General features: G+C 41.9%; 1 protein-coding gene across 1 annotated transcript; it reads right to left on the bottom strand.

The window, feature by feature from the left end:
* Nucleotides 1-5,387: 5,387 nt before the first annotated feature.
* Nucleotides 5,388-16,881, bottom strand: LOC116500711 (interleukin-1 receptor type 2-like). The gene is made up of 9 exons (XM_032205906.1): nt 16,856-16,881; nt 15,150-15,280; nt 14,779-15,037; nt 12,293-12,467; nt 11,031-11,205; nt 10,318-10,383; nt 9,253-9,388; nt 6,990-7,135; nt 5,388-5,667 (listed from the first exon to the last, which is right to left on the bottom strand). The coding sequence occupies exons 1-9, from the start codon at nt 16,879-16,881 to the stop codon at nt 5,540-5,542; spliced, it is 1,242 nt and encodes a 413-aa protein (XP_032061797.1). The 3' UTR covers nt 5,388-5,539.
* Nucleotides 16,882-22,796: the final 5,915 nt, after the last annotated feature.

The following is a 22,796-nucleotide window of genomic DNA, read 5'->3' as shown; positions in this document are numbered from 1 at the left end:
AACACTTATGACGAAGCACATTCAGGATCCAAAACAAGCAAACAAGATGATTCATTTAGCCCAAAACTAAACAGATGGATGAATCCTCTATACCCAAGGCAAAAAAAGCTGGAAATAAGTAGTACAATTTAATCCCTGCTAGGCAGAAGAACTGGTAATGCTGCACTGTCTGCAAAGAAATCAGAGCCCACCAAGACTTGTAGGTATGACTTGTGTCAGACTTGGGTCTGATAAGCAAATATATAGGTCATATAAGAGAAATTCAGGTTCTGGGACAATTCGGGCTGGTGCCAAAAACTAACACTGGGAGAAGGGACACACAATTAAATGAGCTAAACTGCACTTTGCAGCTAAGGATTAGGTAATGGGTGAATTTCACAAGTCCTAACAAGTGAGTTTGGGTCTCTGGGAGCTTTTGAAAGCTTCCCCATTATTATTAGGTATCTGGCTCTCCCTTGAGGATTTTAGGAAGACAACAATATGTCCTTCCTGAAAACTGACTTGTGCTATTACTCGGTCTGCCTTATTGAACTCTTTGGCACCATGTATACCAGCTACAGACTGCAACAGAGTAGGAGTTCCAGCATAATGAACAGATGAAAACAGACTAATATGTAATGCATATTTATCATGTTTTCTTTATCTGCTGCTGCCCGTGTTTGTCCACCAGCAGCAGATGAGTTTTACAATACATTAGGTGCACATAGCAGCATTTTTTCTGGTCTACTGTTGTTGCCTTGCGGTGCCTGCTAGCAGTAGGTGTTCTCCAGCAGGAGTGGAAGGGCTGGCAGCCCTCCTGCTGAGACTCTGCTTCATCTCTGCAGCTCTTTCTTTTCTTCCCGTAATAGCTATGGCTCTTCTCCAGGCCATGGACCACGCTCTGTGAGCTACAAACATTTTTCCAAGACATTTCCCAGTCATTTTCAGCCTGCTTTTTTTCATGATGGGTTCCACAATGGCTAACTTTGTGCCTGCATCCCAACGTTATGCAGTATTTTCCTTTAGCCTGTGTCCTTTCTCTGCACAGGGAGCTGCCAGCACTAGAGTCATTTCCCAAGAAGGCCCAGCAGCCTTGACCGTGTGAAAGGATGTCTCTGGGCTTAAATCCATTTCTTTCTATAACCCTTCTGTTAACCTGAAATCATGTTGTCCACAATCAACTTTTCCACTAACACTGCGTGGATAGACCTACCTTTGTCTTGAAGTTAGATGTTTAGCTTTTGTAACCGATGGAAAAAGGCACCTCTAGAGGGCCATTCATCCTATTTATTTCAGACACCAGAGAGAACTCTTCCTCCACCAAGTGGAGAGGAAACATCAATGACCATCAATGTTCCTTTCTGATGATCAAAGGCTGGATGGATGAGAGGTGCCCAATCCGAGGTTATCTTTAGCAGCTCCAAGGTTACAAGTGGGCAGGGAGCGCTCAGCTCCAAAACCAATTTCTTATTTTGTTTTGCTCTCCTGAGTTTCTAGCATTGCAGACTTGAGTTGGAATAATCATCAAACATTTTCATCATCTATTCTCACATGTAAAGGTTTATTTCTAGCAATGGTATTTGACATCTTTCTTCTCCTTCCTCATGCACACCTTCCTCCCTCAGCTACTAAAATCAAAAAAAAAAAAAAATAAAAAAATAACCTTCTAACCTTCATCTGCCAAGATCAGCTCCGTGCACAGGTTTAATTCTTATTTCTACTTTTATTCACTCTGCTATTCGTTTCTAGTTTTATTTACTCCCATGCTTATTCAAAGGTTTTGCCTGACAACCAGCAGATCTAGTTATGTGGTGCTCTCTAAATTATACTTACTTTATTTTAGTTGCTACTTTGATCAAACAGTTACGCTGTCTATTTAGATGGACGACTGACATCAAGATCATGTATTCTAAGTAAGACTATAAAATAACTGTTAATTGACCTCACTTTTCCTGCAAAGAACTACTTCTGCAGAAGCTGATTCTATCCTGGAAACTAACTCATGCCAAGACCACACCACACCAGTTTTTTCCCCTCTGTAGAGGTTCCTTGGAAAGTTTTGCAGATAGATGAGCTCTACTGGCAAATGCAGTTCCATAAAAGAGGTGGCTTTGTCTTCCTTACGTCATTAATTTTTCTGCAGAAGAACATTGTTACACAGAGACCCAAGTCCTTGACATAAAGTAGCCTTTGTTTTGTTTTGTTTTGTTTTGTTTTGTTCTGTTCTGTTTTGTTTTGTTTTGTTTTTCAGGTCTGATTGTAAGCTGCTACAACTAAGTCCTCAAGCTCAGTTTGCCTTGAGATTCAGGATATTTTCTCCTCAGAATATGTTGAGACCAGAGGAAAACTCCTGGGAGAGACCTACTCAAAGAACTATACATATGGTGACAACTAGAACTCTATTTTTTATTAAAAATAAAATAAAATAAAATAAAATAAAATAAAATAAAATAAAATAAAATAAAATAAAATAAAATAAAATAAAATAAAATAAAATAAAATAAAATAAAATAAAATAAAATAAAAATATTGCCATTGGGAAATTGAATAAGATAGATCTTCCTGACTAAGGATTATGTACTAAATTCACATCCCCACAATAACAGTCTGTGTTATCCTACATTTCCAGCCTCAGAAGGCATGAGAGGACACAATACTTCAAACTCTGGTAGCTGGAGAGAGAATGATCAGGGACAGCTGTGGCTGTGGCAGCAGTCAGGAAAGGAACCTGCTCCGTCCAGATTTGTTTTCCTTTTGGTGTGAAAAGCTGCATGGCCAGAGCAGAGGTAGGTTGAAGAATGGAGCACATCCTAGAGCCGCTGCAGCCCACAGAGCAGGGGACACTGCTGCCAGGGTTGAGCACTTTCCAGAAAGGTGCTGGAAAACAGGACCCCCAAGCAGCCATCTCAAGCCTTCCTTCCCACCCAACTCAGACACCAGCACTTTGATTTCTTTTGTGTGTTTTGTTTGTTTGTTTTATTTCTTCTTTTTTTTTAGGTAGTATTTACAAGAACAATGTAGAATGTATTTCACTTGCTTATAACAAAACAAAATCAAAGTAAAACATTTACATCATGCAGTTCATTTGAACAAATCTACCCATAAAACATTTACATACTGTAGTTTATTTGAACAAGTCTAGCTATCATGAAAGCCTTCAGAAAATTACTGTACCAATAGTTAAAGTGGGTATCACTTCATTAAAGAGTAAATCTTTGTCTCTTTACATTCCCCTTGTATTCAAGACACCATTGAGTATGTAGGAGCAGCTCTCTGCATGCCCAATTTTTATCTCATATTCACATTTCCTTCTCCTTCTCTAGTGTGGAGGAGGATCTGAGGTATTTAACTTTCTTTTGACATCAATACTCCATATACAAAACGTTCTACTTCTTTTCCACTACTTAGTGTAATCCAACCCTGCTCCTGCAGCCAGATGTGTTATCATGCTACTCTGGGAGGATATAGATGGATGGGAAGAGCAAACCACATTTTGAAAGTTTATACTTATTGTCAAACCTATTTTGTTCTCTAGTTATAGAATAACAATTGCTGGAAAAAAAAAAAAAAAAAAATCAGGATTCCTGAAGTACCTAAAACTTTCTCTTTTTTTCATGTTCCTTCCAACTATATTCAGCATTTTTCTTCCTTCAAAGAACAAATATCCAAGTAGGCTGACTTTTTTCGACACATTCAGCCACACTTTTGCATCTGCCCATAAAATCTATGTATCGTTTCTTGTCATCTTTAACATCCTGCACTTGGAAACAATAATTCCTGTTGTCTTGTCTGGTTGCCATTGACACAAACCATGTCAGAAATTCAACTCCTGTATCTTTTCAGCAAACATTTAGAATGTATAAAGGGAGATTTTGTCTTAAATTTCATAAGTTGTGAAGGTTTTTGCTAATAGCCTGAAGGGTTTCCTAATTCAAGCCACATCCTAGTCTTTAAAATTCTTCAAATATTTCTTGGGCTAAATTCAGAACCAGCTGTAAGTGGAGGTGGAAAGGAGATTGACAATGGCTTCTCCCAGATGTCTGAGAGTAGTTCATCTCTCTGGTCTGCAGGACTACGCACAATTCTAACATTCTTACTTTACAAAGTTGTTTCTTTAGAGCCAACATTTTTCCTGATTATTTTTTTCCTGATTATTTTTTCAAAAAACCTCCAGGCTGGTTTTCCTAAAGAAACAGCTTTTTCTTCAGCGTCTGTGAGAGGTGTCAGTTATGGATCTGTAACAAACTAAACCTTAAAACTGGATCTCTTCCCCTTCAATACAGATGAAGACATGCACTATGTACGATGGAATTATTTCTCCGCTATCTGCTCGGAAGAGGAAGTAACCAAGGCATTCTACTCATTTTGATCCTCAAAGTACAGCATGGTTACTTATTTATTTATTGCTCCCTTCTGATTTATGTCAAGACTTGAATCCAGTTACACTAAACTAAATAGGCACCATTCTGCATCGTGATTAATCAGACTGCGTACTTCAATTCAGAGGATACATGGTTCCCAAACCTACACCAGTCTGAGACTGGTGCAGACTCATTGTTTACAGGAATCTATTCCAGACTTTTATACTTATATCAGAGAGAAGGAGACATCCAGCAATAAAAGTTAGAAGCACAGAAGGGCAAGACTGTATCTTATTACTGGTAATCTGTTGAATCACTTCCAGGAATAAAATTTTATTACTACTAGTCAAATGACTTTCAAAACACTAAAACATCCTCCAAAATCTTTTCTTGGCAAAGATAACAACATGTTACAGCTGCCTACAGTTCTGTAGCCATGAGATGTTTGTAGAAAAAACAGAAACAAATTCTCCAGTGTACAATTATCTGTTACGCTGAGGTAGTTATCTCTGGGAGAGGGATATTCTGAAAACACCCATTTAAGCAAGGAATAATCCAAGTGGTTAAAAAAAAAAAAAAAAAAAAAAAAAAAAAAAAAAAAAAAAGAGGGAGAGAGAGATTTTCTGTGGAAAAGTTCATAGAAGTACCGTTGTCATGACAACTGAATTTGGCTCTGGAAAATGGAAAAAAAAAAAAAAAAACAGCTGTTTTGTAGACTGAAGAAACATAAATTGAGTTTGGGTGCACAAGGAAAATTCTTATCACTCTGGCGTGGAATAGCTCTTCTGGAGCAAGCTTTCTTAGTTTCTGTTTTTTAGGTTCTAGTTGGTTTGTTTTGTTTTGCCTTCTTTCAAAGGATAAGGCTATTGAATTTACAAAGGGTGAGACCATCTCTTTTTTCTTACCATTCTTCTCATAACAAGGGCACGTACCTGGGACACCATGTTTCAAAATGCTACAAACCACAGCCTAGGTGCAAAATAATAGAAGTGAGTTTCCTGCATCTAGGCAGCATTTTACACAAACTTGTATTTCTAATTTATTCAGATCATGGAAGACATGAAGAAGAAGAAAAAAGCTGATATACATCCATCCGGTGAGAAAGCAGTACGTCAAGCCTGAAACATCTCTCTGAGTCTCAAGTGGAAGTCAGCCAGGCTGAATTTTTCACTGTTGGCAGTTGGAGAATAAAGCAGATCTTAAACCTTTGCTATCATGTATCCTTTATCAGCTCTCTTCTTCCAGCACTTGTGTACACATATCGCCCCTAAGATGACACAGGCCAATGCGACTGGAATCACTGCAATGTACCAGGACAAGCCAACAGCTGGAAAAGTAAAGAAATGAAATATTGTCAGAAAATTTAATTCTCTACGTTCAAGGAGGAAGAGGAGAAATCACATAAAAAGGATGTCTGCAAATTAACCTTCCAGCAGGGTTGACCACTTGCAAAAGGAACAGGTCTATTGATTCAGTGCTCTGGGAAATGGGTTTGTCGAGGTGGGAGGAAAATATTGGAAAACAATAGAGGGTGAGAATTTAAAGTTCAGTCCTCCTGTGTACATGTGGCTCTTCCCAGCCCCTGCTCAGAGTGGCTACATGCTTTCCATCTTAATTCAGTTAACACAGCGACAATCCAAGCAGGAAATAAAGGCACCACATGGAAAGGGAGTACATAACAGCTAGTCTGCTCTCAAGCTCTATGAAGAATTTTCTCATACAGACCACCCGATAAATTACTAATGATCAAGCCAAGACTGTGAGCTTCTTCCCAAAATACACCTAGCTTCCAAGACAAGCATCTGTCCAGACCATTTTGGATTATGCTGGCCTACACCAGTTCATGGACTGCCTCCCCTTTAGCAATACCTGTATAGCTCACAGAAGACACGAGCAGCACATCATCTAGCTAAATGAGTACAAACCCCTCATCATAGGATGCTAGAGTGAGTCATGAGCTATAACTCATAATGAAGACTGTAAATGTTCATGTTCCTTTCTAAGATTATATGAGCAAACTTTGGTGATTCATCAACGTCACGCAAAGAAACAATTAGCATTGCTTCACATTGTTTTTACAGCTGCTTCTTAGCCAGTGGTCTATCGCACTGCAACATTAAATGCGCTAAGTGTAGGACTTCTCTTCCCATTGCTAGAAGCCAAAATAACAACACCCACCATAATTTACACCTCTTGTTATTTTGGCAACAGTCTGTACACAAGGAGAAGGAACACTCTGATCTTTATTCTGCTATTGTCTTTTTTTTCCTACTTTCTGAGGAGCTGGGGTTGATCTGGCCCCGTTACACCCGATGAGAGTTTGCCAGTAGTCTCACTGGAGCCATCATTTCACAAAGCATATCTAAATTTGAGCCCTAGCCAATGAGCAGATATATACCAGCACAGATCTTTTCGCTTGTGGAAAATGTCAATAATCAGCCCACAAGATGTGTTCATTGTGAACAGACTATTCTAAAACACTGTGCATGCTAGGTCTACAATTGAAAGAGGCAATCAGTTTTTCCCAGGTAATAATCCAGTTCAATACTAACTTGGAAAGTGTAAACGACTTTGATGATAATTCAGTTTTAGAATAACTATAACAATTATAGAATGTTTGTCCCCCAAATAAGCAGTCAAGCTCATTACCTTCCTGCTTGACCCTTGTTGGCAGTACTTGGGATCCATATCTGTTCTGTGCCAGACACTTAAAGTCTGTATAAAAATCCACTTCTTCGACAGATTCAAAAATCAGTGGCACTTCAATGAAGTTCTCACCATTTTCTGTGGTTTCTCTGAAAGAAAAAGAAAAGTCACATGTCAATTCATTTTCTCTCTCTGATATGTTCTTTCTAACAGCATATTGCAAGGAAATGCATTGGATATTTGCTCATCTCTGACTAGCCTCTTTGCATTACAGGACACCTGTGGCTTCCAGACCAGTTCTGCCAGCTCTTTGAGTCTCCGTTCCTCTCAGTACCCTTGCTGCACTCCAGAATATTCTTTTTCTCTAAGATCTTTATTTGTCTTGCAAGAAATAAAGAAAAGGGAGGGAAGAAATGCAGAGAGAGTTGTGTATAACTGAGCTCCCCACAGAGGATCATGGAAGGATCTAGTTCCTTGCTTCTGACCATCTATTAGTTTCTGAGACTAATTGTTACTATCAGCTGGAAGAGTACACACTGAGAACATAAATCTGGAAACACTCACTTAGCAAACTGAGCCACCATACCTGCTTATCATTCACCTCAAATCTAGATTTCAGTACAAGGAACTGCCTAGAAATTTTCCAGCTGACTTTAACCTGATTGTTTCATGAGTGCAACTATTTAAAAGTGGTTTTCTAGGTGCAAATACTGTCTCTTGATACCTTTTAGTCACTGTTGGAGAAGCTGTCCAGCTGCTTTGCAATGACTTGTTCATGAGTCTGCTATGTATTGCAGCAATGGACTTCTCCGGGGTCAGTACCGCAGGAAGGTAGCAACATGGCAGTGAGTGCTTTGCCACAAATTTCTGTGGGAAATACGTTTTCCCTGTGGTATTTGACCTGATATGACTTGCTGCCCTTCTGAGGGCTTCCAGCAGAGCTGGGACATCTCACACACCATGGGCACTGTGTGACCCTGAGATGGCATTGCCTCTTTCCATGTGCAACTATGTAGTAATATTTAATAGTTACATTAGTAATATTAGTAGTAGTGGTGGTGATAGTAATAGTAATAAAAGTCTAAGTACGAAAGCACGTGTGCTGCTCTATTCTAAATCCTGAAGAGACTCTAGCTGTTCCACATAATGTCTTACGTCACTTGACAATGCATTTAAATTCTCTCACTCGTGTAAACAACATTATGAATGAATGGTCTAAATCAAGCTGGGGGGAATACCAAAACACAGAAAGACTCAGGAACCCAGCTGAGCTATCATGTTACCTCTGGGTCTAACTGTGCAATAAACTCAGCACGGCCAGGTTCTTATCTGGCACTGAAGCTGCATGGCTGCAAACAGCCCACATCCATAACTGTTAAACACTCTTGTCCCTCAGAACAGGGATGTCACATCCCCAGACCCTGTCATCAATGGTCTCTGCCACATAATAAGTCTTAATCTCTAGCCAGGAGCTGTTTTGGAAGGTCATAGCTGGTGAGGGACCTGTTTGGCCACTAACAGCACAGGCAAAATGCAGAAGCCTTGAGGCATGCAACTATGAGGCAACTCAGAAAACATCTCAAGATGGGGAGAGACAATGGATCAGGGCAAGAGGATGTGGGATATCCTGCCTTCCCTCCCACCAGCATCCCCCCTGGTGCTTCCCTGGCGCCAGCTCTAGCACTCCCTGGGCATCTCAGTGAGTCAGTTTAAATTTTAAGTCACTGACATGAAAAACAACAACCCTAAGGGGAAAACCAACAATAATTAAAATAACAAAATTTAAAAAAATAACATAAAAGGCAAAAAACATTGGGTAGCTTTCTGTTATCTCAGTGTATTCAGAGGCTCAGTGAAGTATCTGATGAACGCCATAGATAGTGTGGGTGAATGCATGGTGGCATTTCCTTGGCACAGGGCAAGGAGAGTGATAAGAGAAGCACAGGGAAGGATCAAGGCCCATTGCTTTCCGCTGCAGTCTGCTCTTACATCAGCTCAGCTGCCCATGAAACTGTGCTTCAAGTGTAAGGCTCTGAGCTGGGTCATTTACAGTATAACAGGAATGAAATCCAGAGATTAAAAAAAAATAATAAAATCATTCTGCTTGGTATGTTTTGGCTTTTTGTTTGATTGTGTGTTTTCTTAGCTCTGACTTTTACTTTTGCACTCTCCATACCCCATTTCATTACCTGGCATTCATCTAAGAGCCAGTGTAACACTGCAAGTTAAGATAACAACCACAAGAAAACACTTTAGTCTGACTTACTGTCGTTCTCCCTCTGTAACTCTGTTTTGCTTGTAAACCACATCAATGATGGTGTCATTTGCTAACCATTCCACGTCAGTATAGACATGCCTGCTAGGTCCAGCAAATACTTTACAAGGGAGAGTCATCTTGGAGCCTGTTGGTGAAAGATTAAAAAGCACTCAGATACATGTTGAGAACTACCTTCTCTCAGTGAAAAACAACATCTCTGGTGGGAGATCAAGCTCCCACACATGTCAAGCACTGCTACATTCAAAACTGAAGTTAAGCCCCAGATTGTTTTTGATTTAGATGTATTCCTTAGGAGGCAAAAAGGGCACAGTGCGATTTACTGCTCTGGAGCAAGTGCACTAAGCAGCAGTGCAACCTCCCTTGGAGGTGCTGCAGGCAAGGACATTCAGTTCAAGATGGGACCTCTAGAGCCAAAGTGATGATACAAAAATTCAGAATTTTTCTATAATTATTGCTACTCTGAGCTAAGGATAAAAATCCTTCACACTAGTGCATAGCTATTTTATATGGAAAATGCGTGGCTCAATATTTATACAATATTGTTATTATACTGATGGTGATCGGAGGGATATAATATGCTCTGTGGAGCAGATAGGCAAAAAAAATGACTTAATGGTACATTAACAGAAAAAAAAAAAAAAGTGGCATTTAAATTTAAGAACACTGTGTGCAGAGCATCCACGTTAAAAGAGCTTAGTGTAAAATATACCTGCTCTTCTCTAAAATGAGGAAAGGCAACAGAAATGCACAGTCATAACACGATCTTCAAAGAAAAAAATGAGTTTCTGTCAAGGTACTTTCTAACCGATGACAACTGTTGAATTGAAACATTAAGAAGCAATTAAAAATATCTCCTCCCAAAAGAGTTGGTGGCTCATTCAAAGCCACTGGAAGACCTAGAGCTGTTTGAGGGAATCGTGAGAAGCTGCCTCTCAACTGACATAACCAGTATCAAAAGAACTATAATAATAAATGCCAACAAATTGGACTGTAAAGGAACCTCCTCTAATTTTCCTCTCATTAGATGTTCCCGAAAATAGTGCTGAGCCTTACCAAGAGCAGCTGATGTTGTCTTTTGAGTTGGATACACGATTATGGGGGTAATTCTCTTTTCTTGTTCTGGACAGAGAGAGAGAACGGAGAGTCAGTGCTAGCACCAGGGAAAATCTGGTCATTGCCCGGACCGGTGGAAAGCAGCACCCAGAGGGGTTGGATGTGGGTTAGTGGTGATATTGGTGGTAGGGGGACGGTTGGATCAGGTGAACTGGAGGTCTTTTCCAACCTTAGTGACTCTGTGATGTCCCTTTGAAGCCCGGAGGAGCGGATTTAGGCAGAAGCCTTGGCGAGCCCGGAGGATGCCGCCCGCGTCGCTGTCGCACGGCCGCCCTCTGCTGCCCGCCGGGCGGTGCGAAGCAGCGGCCTTCCCCCAGCCCCAGCCAGGACGGAGGCTCTTTTCTCCCCCAAGCTCCCCAGAGTCATGCACAGTGACCTCCCGCACCCTAGGACGTCGAGGGATGGGTTTTGCCTCCTGCAAGGCTGCTACCGAAGGCAGGGCGAGCGCTGCGGCTAACCACACAGCTGTGCCAGATGTGCCAGATGTGCTATGAGAAATTGCTGCATCACCTCCCAAAGCAGGCACCCCTGTTCTCTCCCCCTGGCAGCACCAAGGGGCTGGATGCAAGCTCCCCTCCTGAGCTTCACTAGCAATGAGCTGTGGCAAAGAGCTTTCTTCAGCGCAGCGCTGTTTTGGGGGGGTCGGTATTTACCCACTGTCTGCAGCTGGATTGTTCTGGTGATCTCGTATGTTACGCCTTCGTACGGGAAAGACATCTTGCAGGTGTAGTAGCCAGAGTCTGTTGGCAATACAGAAGTGAAGATCAGGGAATTCGAGCCTTTCAGAAACACAAATTTTTCACCGTTGTCTTCCAAAGGTAGAGCATCCTGGAGAAATGGCAACAACAGGTATTATGTCCCCAGTAGGTGTGGTTACACCCAGCTCCACTTTCCCACTACAAATCAGGTTGTTCAAATGTACATCCCTCTTCAAAATGGTCTGGGGCATTCTATGAGGTATGAAGAATTGCTATTTTAATATAGCTATAATAGGCATGTAAAACTTTTCAGTAAAGCCACATTTTAAGATGGAAAAAATATACCAGGATATTTCCTGAGTCCTCTTATGAATAATCAACTAAGAAATTCTTCTAAGAAAAATAAGTTTTGTGTAAACAGGAAGGTTTTCCTGCTATTATTTTCCATACATGTCCTTATAAGAATAATATTCTAAGGCACTCTTCTAAGACAGATAGATTCTAGTAATCACACAGGCTTTCACCACACTATTACTGACCCTACACAATCTCAGAAACCGTGAAAAATTTTTGCTCTGTATCACTAACACTCACACAAGGGCTGGAGCCCAGCTAAGAGCAGCTATGTTCTTTCTCAGCGAAGGCAGGATAGCTCTTTCTGACAGTTGTTGCATGAAGCACATTGTGGGGAAGGACTTTCGCATAGGTACGTCAGTTATAGCCTGCTCCTGAAGGAAAACCTGAGCAGAGCCACTTTGCTGGCATGGTATTTATCACACCATAGGCATGGCTGTGTGAAACCAGCAGAGGAATGACATCCTGTGTTAAGAAGGATAGCAGCAAGAGGCAGAGCATATGGTCATAGTGGGAGTGTAAATAAAAGCTAAACCAAGGTATGGGGAAAATATAACAAGACTCCCATGCTGTGCAGTGGAGAGCTGAGGATGGTCAGTTTAATTTAACATTAAAGGCAAAACCAGGATTTCCTACTTGAAAAGCCCTGGACTAGCAAGATAGGCAAGAGACCACTGTAAACTTTGATTCAATCTCTTTCCAGCACCTCCACATGTTGTAATCTTCATTATATTATGCTGTGACATAAAAACGCTTGTGACTTTAACAACATGGAGTTCAGGAGAAACAGAAAGCAGAGATAAGTGTTTGTTTACAAAAGGGATGAGATTAGGCTTTGCATGAAGAGAAGTTTAAAGTTCTACCTTGTACCACTTGAGCTCCAGACTGGTTATATTCAATGTAAACTCCCACAGGTCAGGGCAAACAATCTTTCCAGAGGTAAAAGTGAAGAGGACCTGCATATAAGCGATGTCTCGAGCAGCTGTCTTCTCCACAACGGTGAGGTGGATGGACACCTCGGCACAGTAGGAGTTGTTCCTGCGGGCAGAGCGGGGAGATGTGAGCACCCACAGGTGACAAGGGAGCCCAAATGACACCCTTCAGATCCATGGCAAGTGAGCTTGAAAGCTGGCAGCCATGTGCTCGAGCTGGTTTGAAGCCAGTGAGAGCAGGCATTGAGACTCTTTCTGGTAATTGAGTGGGTGTGAGCTGGATCAGGGTGTTCCTCTCTACACCTGTCTTTCCAGACCTGATGAGACTACCCGGCCTGGTCTGAGAGGTGCCCTCACTTCCACAGCCATCCATCCCTTGATACACAGCCTCTGGTCTGTGTTTCATTCCTCCCAGCTCTGTTTCCCTCCTTAGCCCGTTCTAGGAGGCCAAGACAGAGATCATACCAGGAGGGATCCTGAAGAATCACTGGTACTTGTTTTGGGCACGATCTAAACATATTGCTGACACATGTCTGCCTCAGAGTTCCAAGCTTTCTTTTCTTATTTGTACACAAAGTTTGCTGCACACCCTCAGGCTAAAGCCATGGCTTTGATTTTGCACAGAGGGGCAACGTGTCCATCTGAATAGTGGCAAGTGTGTCACGAACCCTCCACCCATTTCCTTGGAAGAGCTCTTGACTGTGAAAACCCTAACGATTGCAACGTAAGGAAGAAATAAAAAGTTTAAAGCATGTATTAAAATACATCTGCAGTTACTATTGTACAGCTGGTAGGCATTTCTGTGAGTACATATTGGTCTACATAGAAAAGAAGGCCTGAGAGTTGCACAGTATCTAGCTTTTCTTCCCAGCCCCAAGTAGCAATCGCTTCCAGTCACAAGGAGGACCAAAATGGACAAATAACTTAGGGGAGGCTGATGCCTGAGCTGTGTTCTCTCCAGCCTGTGAAAGCCTGCTTCTGTCTTCCCCCAGGGCAGAGCTCAGCCCCTGAAGGGGCCAGCAAAACTAGGCATGTGTCTGTGGGCTGATGGGCTCACACTGCCCCTATGGCACTGGGACCAGTGGAATGAACAAATCCCAAGTTCTTTCTCAGCAAACTAAGAGATCTGTGATACTTTGCTTCCAGCCTCATTTCACAGACTGCTGAAGACATGTTTTCATTTCCTTATGGGATCATATGAGAAGGAAGTACATTTTTTTTTTTTTGTACTCCATTAATCCTGTAATAATGCTAACAATGAAGCTATGCACTCAACCCCTGCATATCTTTCTCAAACAGGTTTCACAGCATTTTGCTATAGCTGGCAGTAACACTGCCACATTTAGAGGCATTGAGGAACTGAGGCAGGAGTGTCCAAAAACAGGATAAAAAGCAGAATTTGCATGACTTCCATATTTACAGCCTTTTCTAATGCTGGCTGCACTACTGAAGTCTTCTCTCCTGCCCCACCATTGCGTTCCCTGCTAACACATAGAAAGGCCAGCCTAATAAGTTGAACGTGATTTATTAATTTGCTTTCTGCCTGCTGTTTTACAAGGAAAATGAGCTCTGCAGAGGCAGCTCCAGGTGCTGGGATGTGCAGACAGGTATAGACCTCATGGGCCCCACAGCGAGGGAGGTGGACTGGAAGGAGGGCAAGGACCCAGGCGCCTTCTTGGATTTCAGGCCTGAATGGCACTGGTGGTTTTTGCCTTCCTCAGTCTGCCACAAGTCCAGATCCTTGTTCCTCTTTTGAAACTGTACAGCAGGCTGTCAGACCATAAACTCTCAGAAAAAAAATGACCAGTAAGCCTGAAAATAGCCTTGGCTGCAAGCCTGTATTATCACAGGTCTGGTACCAGCCCAGTAAATACACACTGGGTCTCAAGAGACATCTTCCAGCAAAGCCAAAGCAAACAAATTCTGCTTTAAAATGTGCAAAAGAAGAAAAGTAAAGATCAGCGGAAAGGAACAGGGAAAAAGGAAGACACCTCAGAGCCACTCTCTCTTGGTATATGCTTTGTAATGTAATCCAAACCGCAAACAATACTGTCTGCTTCTCTAAAGCTGTGATGTACGGCTTGTATTCTGCAGTGTTCCCTGTCTGCTGCACACCCGTGCTTGCTGCATCCCTGACTGACTTAAAAATAAGCTAGAGCAAACTCTCATGTACACTATTTCCTTGTGAGATCATAGAGTAACAATAGTGTCATGATGCATCAAGATTTCTATATATACATAGAGGAGACACACCATATTTAAAGGTTCTAACTTCCCATGTATTTTCTCTATTAAAGTTGGTGAGGAAATGATCTTATCCAAACCCACTCTGAAGATAAATCAAGATTAGAAACAAGCTAATATATTTTAGATACAGTCACCTTTTATGTACACTGAATTTTCTTTTAAGTACCTACCTTCTCGTACAGACATACACTCCTGAGTCTTCTTGCCTTGCTGGTAAAAACCAGAGTGCGTCTCCTTTTGCCCAGATTCTTGGATCTTCACCTCTTCCTGATATCATGGTTTTTGAATCATTTTTGTACCATGTGATATTATGGGTCAAGGAAGAAAAATCCAGATGTTTGTATCTGGGGGAAGGGCATTTCAGAACCACAGGTTCTCCATGCAGTTCATAGTAGTGTTGGAAAGAGATGATGTGATCTGGGCAGTTTTCTATATAAATCAGAAACATTTTATCATTACTGCTGGCCAGGCGCATTAAAAAAGAGGGGAGAGGGAGACAAGAAATAAAAATAATAATAATAAAAAAGGAACATGCCCTTACCTGTGCTTTTCCCTTGCTGGAGCCTGAAAGCAGAGGCACCCACTGTGCATGTAAGCAGGACAAAGAAGAGCCCATGCATTTTTTCCCAGAGGAAGTGGGAAGGAGAAGACCGAGGGAAAGTGTCTTGAAATCTGAAGGCAAGTTTATTAGGAGACAAAAGATACAATTAAAATACTCAACATTAACACTAGCAGAGTTAATTCCCCTATTCCAAGCACCAGGCCTGGTGATCTTTGGTTCTCCTTAGTGAACAGATGGGCTTCTTCACCCCCAAATTATGGCTTGGCATCTGGCTTGGCACAAACACTTCTGTCATTTTTCTTTCACTCTGGGAGATGCAAACAACACGCCACAAGATGCTGCTGTCCCCATGTGTTTGTTTTGCTTTGTTTTGTTTGGTGCAATAGCTCAGGGTAGAGAAATACAGCTCTGTGTATTTAGCAATAAGAAATGATGGAGGCATGGGCCAGCCACTTCAAGTTGGCTGTAGTGTAGCTTGTTTGGGTAAGCCCAGGAAAGAAGATGCAGCAGAGATTTAGGTCTCTAAGCATTCCCTTCAGTTTTCTGCCAAGGCTGTATACCTTAATTAAATCCTGTGTGACTCCATCTTCCCCACTATGGCTACCAAAATAGGCCAGAAAGCACAAAACCTTGCTATAACCAGAGCCAAGCTCTCCATGTTCCCAACAAATGGGGGAACAACAAATTTGACTCATGCACAGCCACCTTGCAGTTGGTACACAAGTGAGTACAGAGTATAGACACCACAACCATCTCTGAAAACAGAACTATCTGCTGCTGGTCATTCATTAGCTATCATCTGTATTGACCTGGACAGGCAAGCAGGCATCTGTGTACATCACTGGCCACTATTGTCTGCCATAAGATTTCAACTGCTGTTGCTCAGTCAACTGATCACATATTTCAGTACAACATTCAGAAATGCATTACATTTGCTATAGATAGGCATCAGTTTATGCTGTACATAAGTATTTGTGTACATACATAAATACAGTACACATACATAATGCATACTTTTTCCATATTGTGTACAGAAATGCAAATTACATACATTTAACATTAGTCTAATGCTAAGACTGTCCCATTAGATGGATATGAAAGGACTAGACAACTGCTTCAAGTTTTATCCAAGACCAAAAATGTATTTCGACCAGTATAATTCATTCCTATTCATAGGTACTTACTTGCAAACACTCTCTGTGTATCCCATCATGCTCATATTTATGTGATTTTAATCCAAATTTCTCCATGTTCTAATGGCTAAATTTACCTGACATCTGATAGTCTGACTGTAATAACTTATCTCTAACTTATTGTCATCTTTACAGTACTACACAGCCAACCTCTTGCTCAACAAATACAGTTTCATAACCACAGGTTGGCTCCCATACCATGATACATGCAAGCGTTTGGCATGGAGCAGTATCCCCTTCCATGACTATGCCTGGATCAGGAGCTAGTGTCTTCCTTTGCTGCATTAACAGTGCCAATGGGCCAATGGTTCACATGTAATACTCTGTAAAAGGATCTCTTCGGATCCTTTGCCTGATGAAAATACCTGGTTATTTTTGTTCAGAGGTTTCCAGTCCCTTCAGTGTAGTATCTAGCATTTTCTGTAAGCCCCTGCACACCCTAAGGTTTTTAGGGATAGCTTTCATTCCCAGATGTCTATAAGATTCACTTACCTGTGGTTCTGCATCCTTTCACCCATTAGTCTCTCGTGAAAAGATGTAACAATGAAAATTGCTGGTGAGAGCCTTATATAGAGCTTAGCCCAACGGACAGCGGAAATTTATCGCTCGTTGCCCAATCAAATTTGTGTCAAAACCAAATGACATTTTAGACCCACCTTTCTTTCCTTCCGTAGAGTGAGGATGAGAGAAATAGAGACAGGGAGAGAGCAAAAATATGCATTTGGGTTTCCCAAAAAAGGGGAAATGACTGCTAAATATATGACTAAATTTCCCTTTTTCTGACGAATGGCAGTTTACATGCACTCGTGTCTTCACATGACTATTTTACGCTCTACCTAAACCCAAACTTTCTCATGGGTGACAGACGGTGTCCTGCAGCATAGTCAGCAGCTGAACAATTGCACTCTTCACATAATGTGTTTGGTGAGTTTTTGTGTGGACAATATGGCAGGTTTTTCCTCTTTTGTGATTCCTCATATAGCCTGTGAATCACTAATGGGTTTATTCCTCTTTCCTTCCATGACAACCATCTCAGTTTCATGCTTTGCATGAAGGCCATCTTTATGGTGGGGTGTAAGGAATTAACTGATGCAAGCAGGCTACGGTCTCCAGGCTCACAAGCAGAAGGGTGAAAAAATGGGTTTTCAACTGTGGTAATGTTGACCTCTGCCTGTCTAGAAGAGGGCAGTCATGTGAAGGACTTCAGTCTGGAGCAGGACCACAAGTCAGTTTTTCCCGTGCCTTGCCCTGACATGTGATGCCTCCTGCGACCAATCCAGGACTTCTTCCAGTCTCTTTGTCCCTCAGGGACCGGCTGTCATGCACCATGTCACTGCTAGCCCAGGAAGGCACTGTGTGGTGTCCTGCTGAACTCCCAGTACTGGCCTTGGCATGCAGCTCCCTGCCAACAGACCTCACAAAAATGCCTCCTCCCCAGGACTTCACAAACCTCAGACAAGAAGCCCTAGTCTGGAGCGCCAGGATCGCAGCTTGAGGTTAAGGCATCGTGGTGCTGCCACTAACCGAGTAGTGACTCAGAAACAGAAGCAATGCAACCATTGATTGCAGTAAGGAGATACAAATCCTTCATGTACCATTTATTAATTTATCCCTAACATAATTTGTGAACTCTTTATTTAACTACTGTCATCCTCATTTATACTGGAAACCTTAGAATGTTGTTTAAGAGAGGGAAAATTGCCAGTTTTTGAGACCATGCTGCCATTTTCCACAGGGAGAAGAAGCATATAGCTGATGACACCTATTGACATACTGCAGTCTTTGGGGATGTGTCATATGCCAGACAGAAGAACCATCAGATAAGGTGACCAATGTTATCCGATGTCTAAGCTCTACTTCTCTGTGACAGTCTTTTCACATACGCAAGGGAGGTGGGAATCTCTAATGGCAACCCTGGCCACAGGTGCCAAACAAGATGCCAGCACATAAACTCAGACATTTACCAGGCTCAAAAAGAGCAAAACTGCAGGAAATGAGGTTAAATGACTTCGAAACGATCACACCTACCAACTGCTGCAAACACATTCATTGCATTCATTGAATGAAGCCATCTGATCGCAAGCTGTTCAGCGAGCAGCAGAATGAGCATCGCTAGCTCTTCTGGAGATATGTGTCCTTAGCACACACACAAACCCCTCCACTGCAGCCCTTTCAGCTCTCCCCTTATGGCCTCCCCTCACGGCCAACCAATTTCCCTCACACTTCTACAAATTCAGATGCTCTGAAAACATGAAGTGGGCTACAAGATTCAAAGTGAGTTTATAATGCAATGATATGTGCTATCCTCCTTTTAAAAAACTAGACTAAAACCAAATATCTACAGAGTAATGGTGTGGTTGCCAGATAATATTTTTTCAACTTCCCTTTTTTTTTTCCAATTTTTTTCCAATTTTAACTAAATTTCTTCAGAAGAGCTCTATCTTAGCTGTCTTTTTTTCCCATAAAACACTGTGATCACACACACCACTACCAGGATTTTAAGTCAAAATATTACATCTGGAAGTGCAACAGCCTGGTTTCCTACAGCTCAGGAAGAAATGCATGTTTTTAGGGGCTGTCTGCTGAGAAGACCATGTCACTTTGTGGTCAGTTATTACTGAGTATTTATAAACAAAAATGTGCAAGTCCAGCAGCTATATATATAGAGGCACTTTTAGGGAAGCTGGTGTCGTTCTGTGGTTTCGCTGTGCAGATGATTCATTTATACTGCTCAAGATGCCGGAGCAGAGCTGTGAAATTCCTGACTTGAAGACCAGGCTATTCCCCATATGTCTCACTCATTGCTCATCTCACTGGAGAGCTGTTTCCCACACCAGGGTTGCACGCAGATACCTTTGCTGCTCATGAGTGGATTTTTCTCTCTTAGGACATCCCAACAAAATAACCCAAAATCTCAAATAATATTTGGCATTCTAGCAGTCCCTTCCAACAGGGGTTTCAAAAGGCCTTCACAAACAAGGTGTGTCTGTTCATAATCTGTAGTTCATGGAAGGGGAAATAGAAAATCATGTGTCATGGAGTGGGGATAAGACCATCTGTACAAAGGACTCCCAGGTTCTGCTATCTTTCCTGGGGGAACTCATCCAAATTGCTCCATGGTTGATGCTGTTTGGCATCCAGAGACTGCACTCACATGGATTTTGCTAATTAGTTCTGTTACTCAGTTTGGCTGAGCCAGCTTCATATGATTAAAAATAGGAGAAAATTTCTCTTGTTCACATAAGAGTAAGGTGGCAAGACGTTAAGAAATATTGAATGTTGAAAGCTAACTGGCAAGAAGATGCGAAGTAAACCACAGCTATTGCACCAACAACACATGTTCTTGGGCTTATTGATATGGGCAGACCTGGTTTTAATAATTTATAATGTCCTTGTGCATAGTTCCCAGATGGGCTCTTGGGGAGCTCTGAAATGGAGAGGCAAGAAAAACTATCCAGCTCTGAGAAACACCAAATAAAAGGGACAGAAAGAGTAAGACTGAGCAGAGGGACTAGCCTGATGTGCAACGGATGCCAAGAATACAGGAATTCATATGCTTTTCCAGAGAAATAAGTGCTGTCACATACCAGTTGTATTTGGTATATGGGAGAAACAGGGAGAGATGGGCCAAGAAACAAACATGCTGTCATGAGGGGGTGCTTGCTTCGCTAGAGAAGTGACAGCTTGGTTGCAGGCTGCCTCCCTGCTGCCCCATGGGCTCCTAAGCTTTCAACAGCTCCTTTCACTGCAAAAGCAACCCGACAGGCTGCGAAGACTGATTACACAGGCAAGGGCTGGAAGGGGAAGGGAGGAGGAGGGGACCCTTACTGTAGAAGTCAACAGGCTGCAAGGGGCTAAGTGAGGGCTAGAGAGGCCCAGAGTCAGCAGAAATAATCCAGAGGGCCTTCAAGCAACAGAAGGTTGTGTTTATCCTCTCCAGTGCTTCCTCTGCCCTCAAATGGAGTCTAAGCCAACAGAGGAAGATGTCTGAGAAGCCTCTACCTGCTTCAGCCATGCTCTTCACTGTGCACATCACACCCGTGTTTGCAGGCCCCTTCTGGGACATGGGAAAGTCTTTGTCCTGCCCACTAGTGCAGCACACAGGCTGCCAGCAGCAGATTAGATTGTCAGCTATAGGATGATGAAATAAAGAAAGGATTGCTAAAAAAGTAGGGTTTGCTGGCTTTTTATTTATGGGAGAAAACCATCCTTGGTCATGGTCTACATGACATATGGCACAATGCTGGCAAGCAGGGAAGGTGGATTGTTGCAAAACTGAGGTTGATGGGAGCTGAAGAAGTGAAGTGCTGTCTCTGTTCCTGTGCACCGGAACGGAGATGGTAATCTAAATTGCTAAGTAGTGACAGTTTCACCATCACCACATCTGAAAGCCGCTCAAACATTAGAATAAGAGTGGGGAAAAAAAGGCCCTTTACTTCCTTTTCCCATGGATAAAATTGCATATAGGTATGCTGAACCATGTTCATGGACTGTCAAAGGGCAGTTTCACCAGTGCAGCAAGTGAAATCAGTGGGGCCATCCAAGCACAGATGCGTGTGTACTTCTCTGCATTTCTGCAGCTGATTGCTGACGAGGCAAGTGGACCACAACTGCCAGCTCTGCTCGAGCATTTTCCCAAGCCATCACTGCTTGAATGGAGCAAACCTATAGCATACATTTCCTACCACGTCTCTGTGCGAGGTGTTAAGTAAAGCTGCAGCACAGGCATGGCCACTCACCGTGTTGGGGCTGACCAGCATGAGAAAAGGATGCCAAGGAAAGCAGCGAGCAGACACTTCCCACAGCTGTGGCATCATCTCAGACCACAGGCAGTGAGTCAGTAGGGGACGTGGTTTGAAAGCTAGCAAAAGCAAACCTGAGATTGCTGAGCAGCTTTTTTTCCCCTCCACTTCCAAAATGCGATGCTTGCAATCACAAACAGTTTTTTATGTATGAAGTAACATAATGCACTCTGTGGACTTGCATGTGAAAACTGTATAGGGATTTAAATACGTGGCACTGGTTATGAAAAGCCCATGGTAACAGCAGGCAGGGGATGAAGTGTGACCAGATGAGGAGCATGAAGTCATGTAGAGTTACAAGAGCCAGAACAACAGGAATAGAATAAGATTTCTAAATCAGTTATGGTGGCTGCTTCAAGCAGTCAATCCAGAAAACAATGAACTTGAGAAGCTAAGCAAAGAAAACCAGATGACGGAGCTTTTTGTTCATGATTACTGTTCTTGTTGGCTGTACTTAAATTTAATTGGTAAAAAAGTCACTTTAGCTCTGAAAAACAATGACAAACATATATTCTAAGAGTAGGGGAAAACTGAGCTGGTGTTGATCTGTAGTAGTGGTTACTGTAGGTGCACTCAGAGGGTAATAGTAACCATTCTTTTTTTATCACATGTTCCTGAATGAAATCTTCGTCTCACCCAGGAGATGAAGTCATTTATTTAATGCAGACAGTAAATCTTGTAGTTTTAATATCCTTCTGACACACAAGTATAGTTTTCACACTTGTTTTAAGAAGCATAAGAGATGAAATACTCTTAGTGGGTACAGTTACCCATGATATTTCTTTCCTGCTCCACAGAAAGAATGTGCAATTCATTCACAAAATGTTCTGTGGGACTGGGGTGGGGTGTCACAGTGCAAAACATAAGAAAATGCAGATGATAGGGAAATAAATGTGCCAAAGTTTCAGTTGTGTTTTACATTTTTGCTCAGTACTTGTCCTGTGTTTAATGTCACGATGGTCAGCAATTCTGACTGACAGCAAGAGCTGCTTGAGAGAAAAATGAAACGAGAAACTTATTCTGGATTGGTGATATCATGGGAAAAAAAGGGTTGCAAATAAATGAATAACATAAATAGATGATTCTCAAGTGGAGAAAAAAAAAATCAGAGTATTTGAATATGGGAGAAATCAAGTCAATTCAGAAGAAAAAGAGCAAATCCCAAGATCACCATTGCAATTCTGAAGAAGAAATGCAAAAGCAAGCCAAAGTGATGCTGCAAGATCACATTTGCTTGCAGATTTTCATCTGTCCCGTTGGTGTGTGTACACAGCCAAGAACCAAATAAAAAAAGATTTTGTATCATTAATTCAGGTTAATGAACAAATTTGTTTTAATAAAAACAGCTATCATCGGTTGATCTTGGAGGTTCTGTTGTATTGACGATGGTTGACTACATGAGAAGAGTATAAACATACTAGGGGCACCAAAATTAATTTAAGGATGATTTCATAGTTCAACTGCACTGAGCTAAGGCCTTCTCCAGCATGTTCTGCAGCAGCTGAAAAGGGAAGTTGTCATTTCAGCAACTATTTTTAAAGACTTAGTGAGGATTTTACACATGGAAAATCAAGACAATATTTTATGCTATATGTGGGGTGTGGCAGTGTGTTTGTTTGTTTGTTTTCCCT

This window comes from Aythya fuligula, chromosome 1 (assembly GCF_009819795.1).
Source record: "Aythya fuligula isolate bAytFul2 chromosome 1, bAytFul2.pri, whole genome shotgun sequence".
Lineage (NCBI taxonomy): Eukaryota > Metazoa > Chordata > Aves > Anseriformes > Anatidae > Aythya > Aythya fuligula.
Note: the sequence above shows the minus strand (reverse complement) of the source record. Positions and strands in the feature narration are given on the sequence as shown.

Bases quoted from the DNA above. Each gene is read 5' to 3' on its own strand.
- LOC116500711 (XM_032205906.1), bottom strand. From the start codon at position 16,881: ATGGGTGAAAGGATGCAGAACCACAG. The intron at 15,281-16,855 runs GTAAGTGAATCT...ACTTGCCTTCAG, and splicing joins GAAAGGATGCAGAACCACAG to ATTTCAAGACACTTTCCCTC. The intron at 10,384-11,030 runs GTAAATACCGAC...CTCTCTGTCCAG, and splicing joins AATCCAGCTGCAGACAGTGG to AACAAGAAAAGAGAATTACC.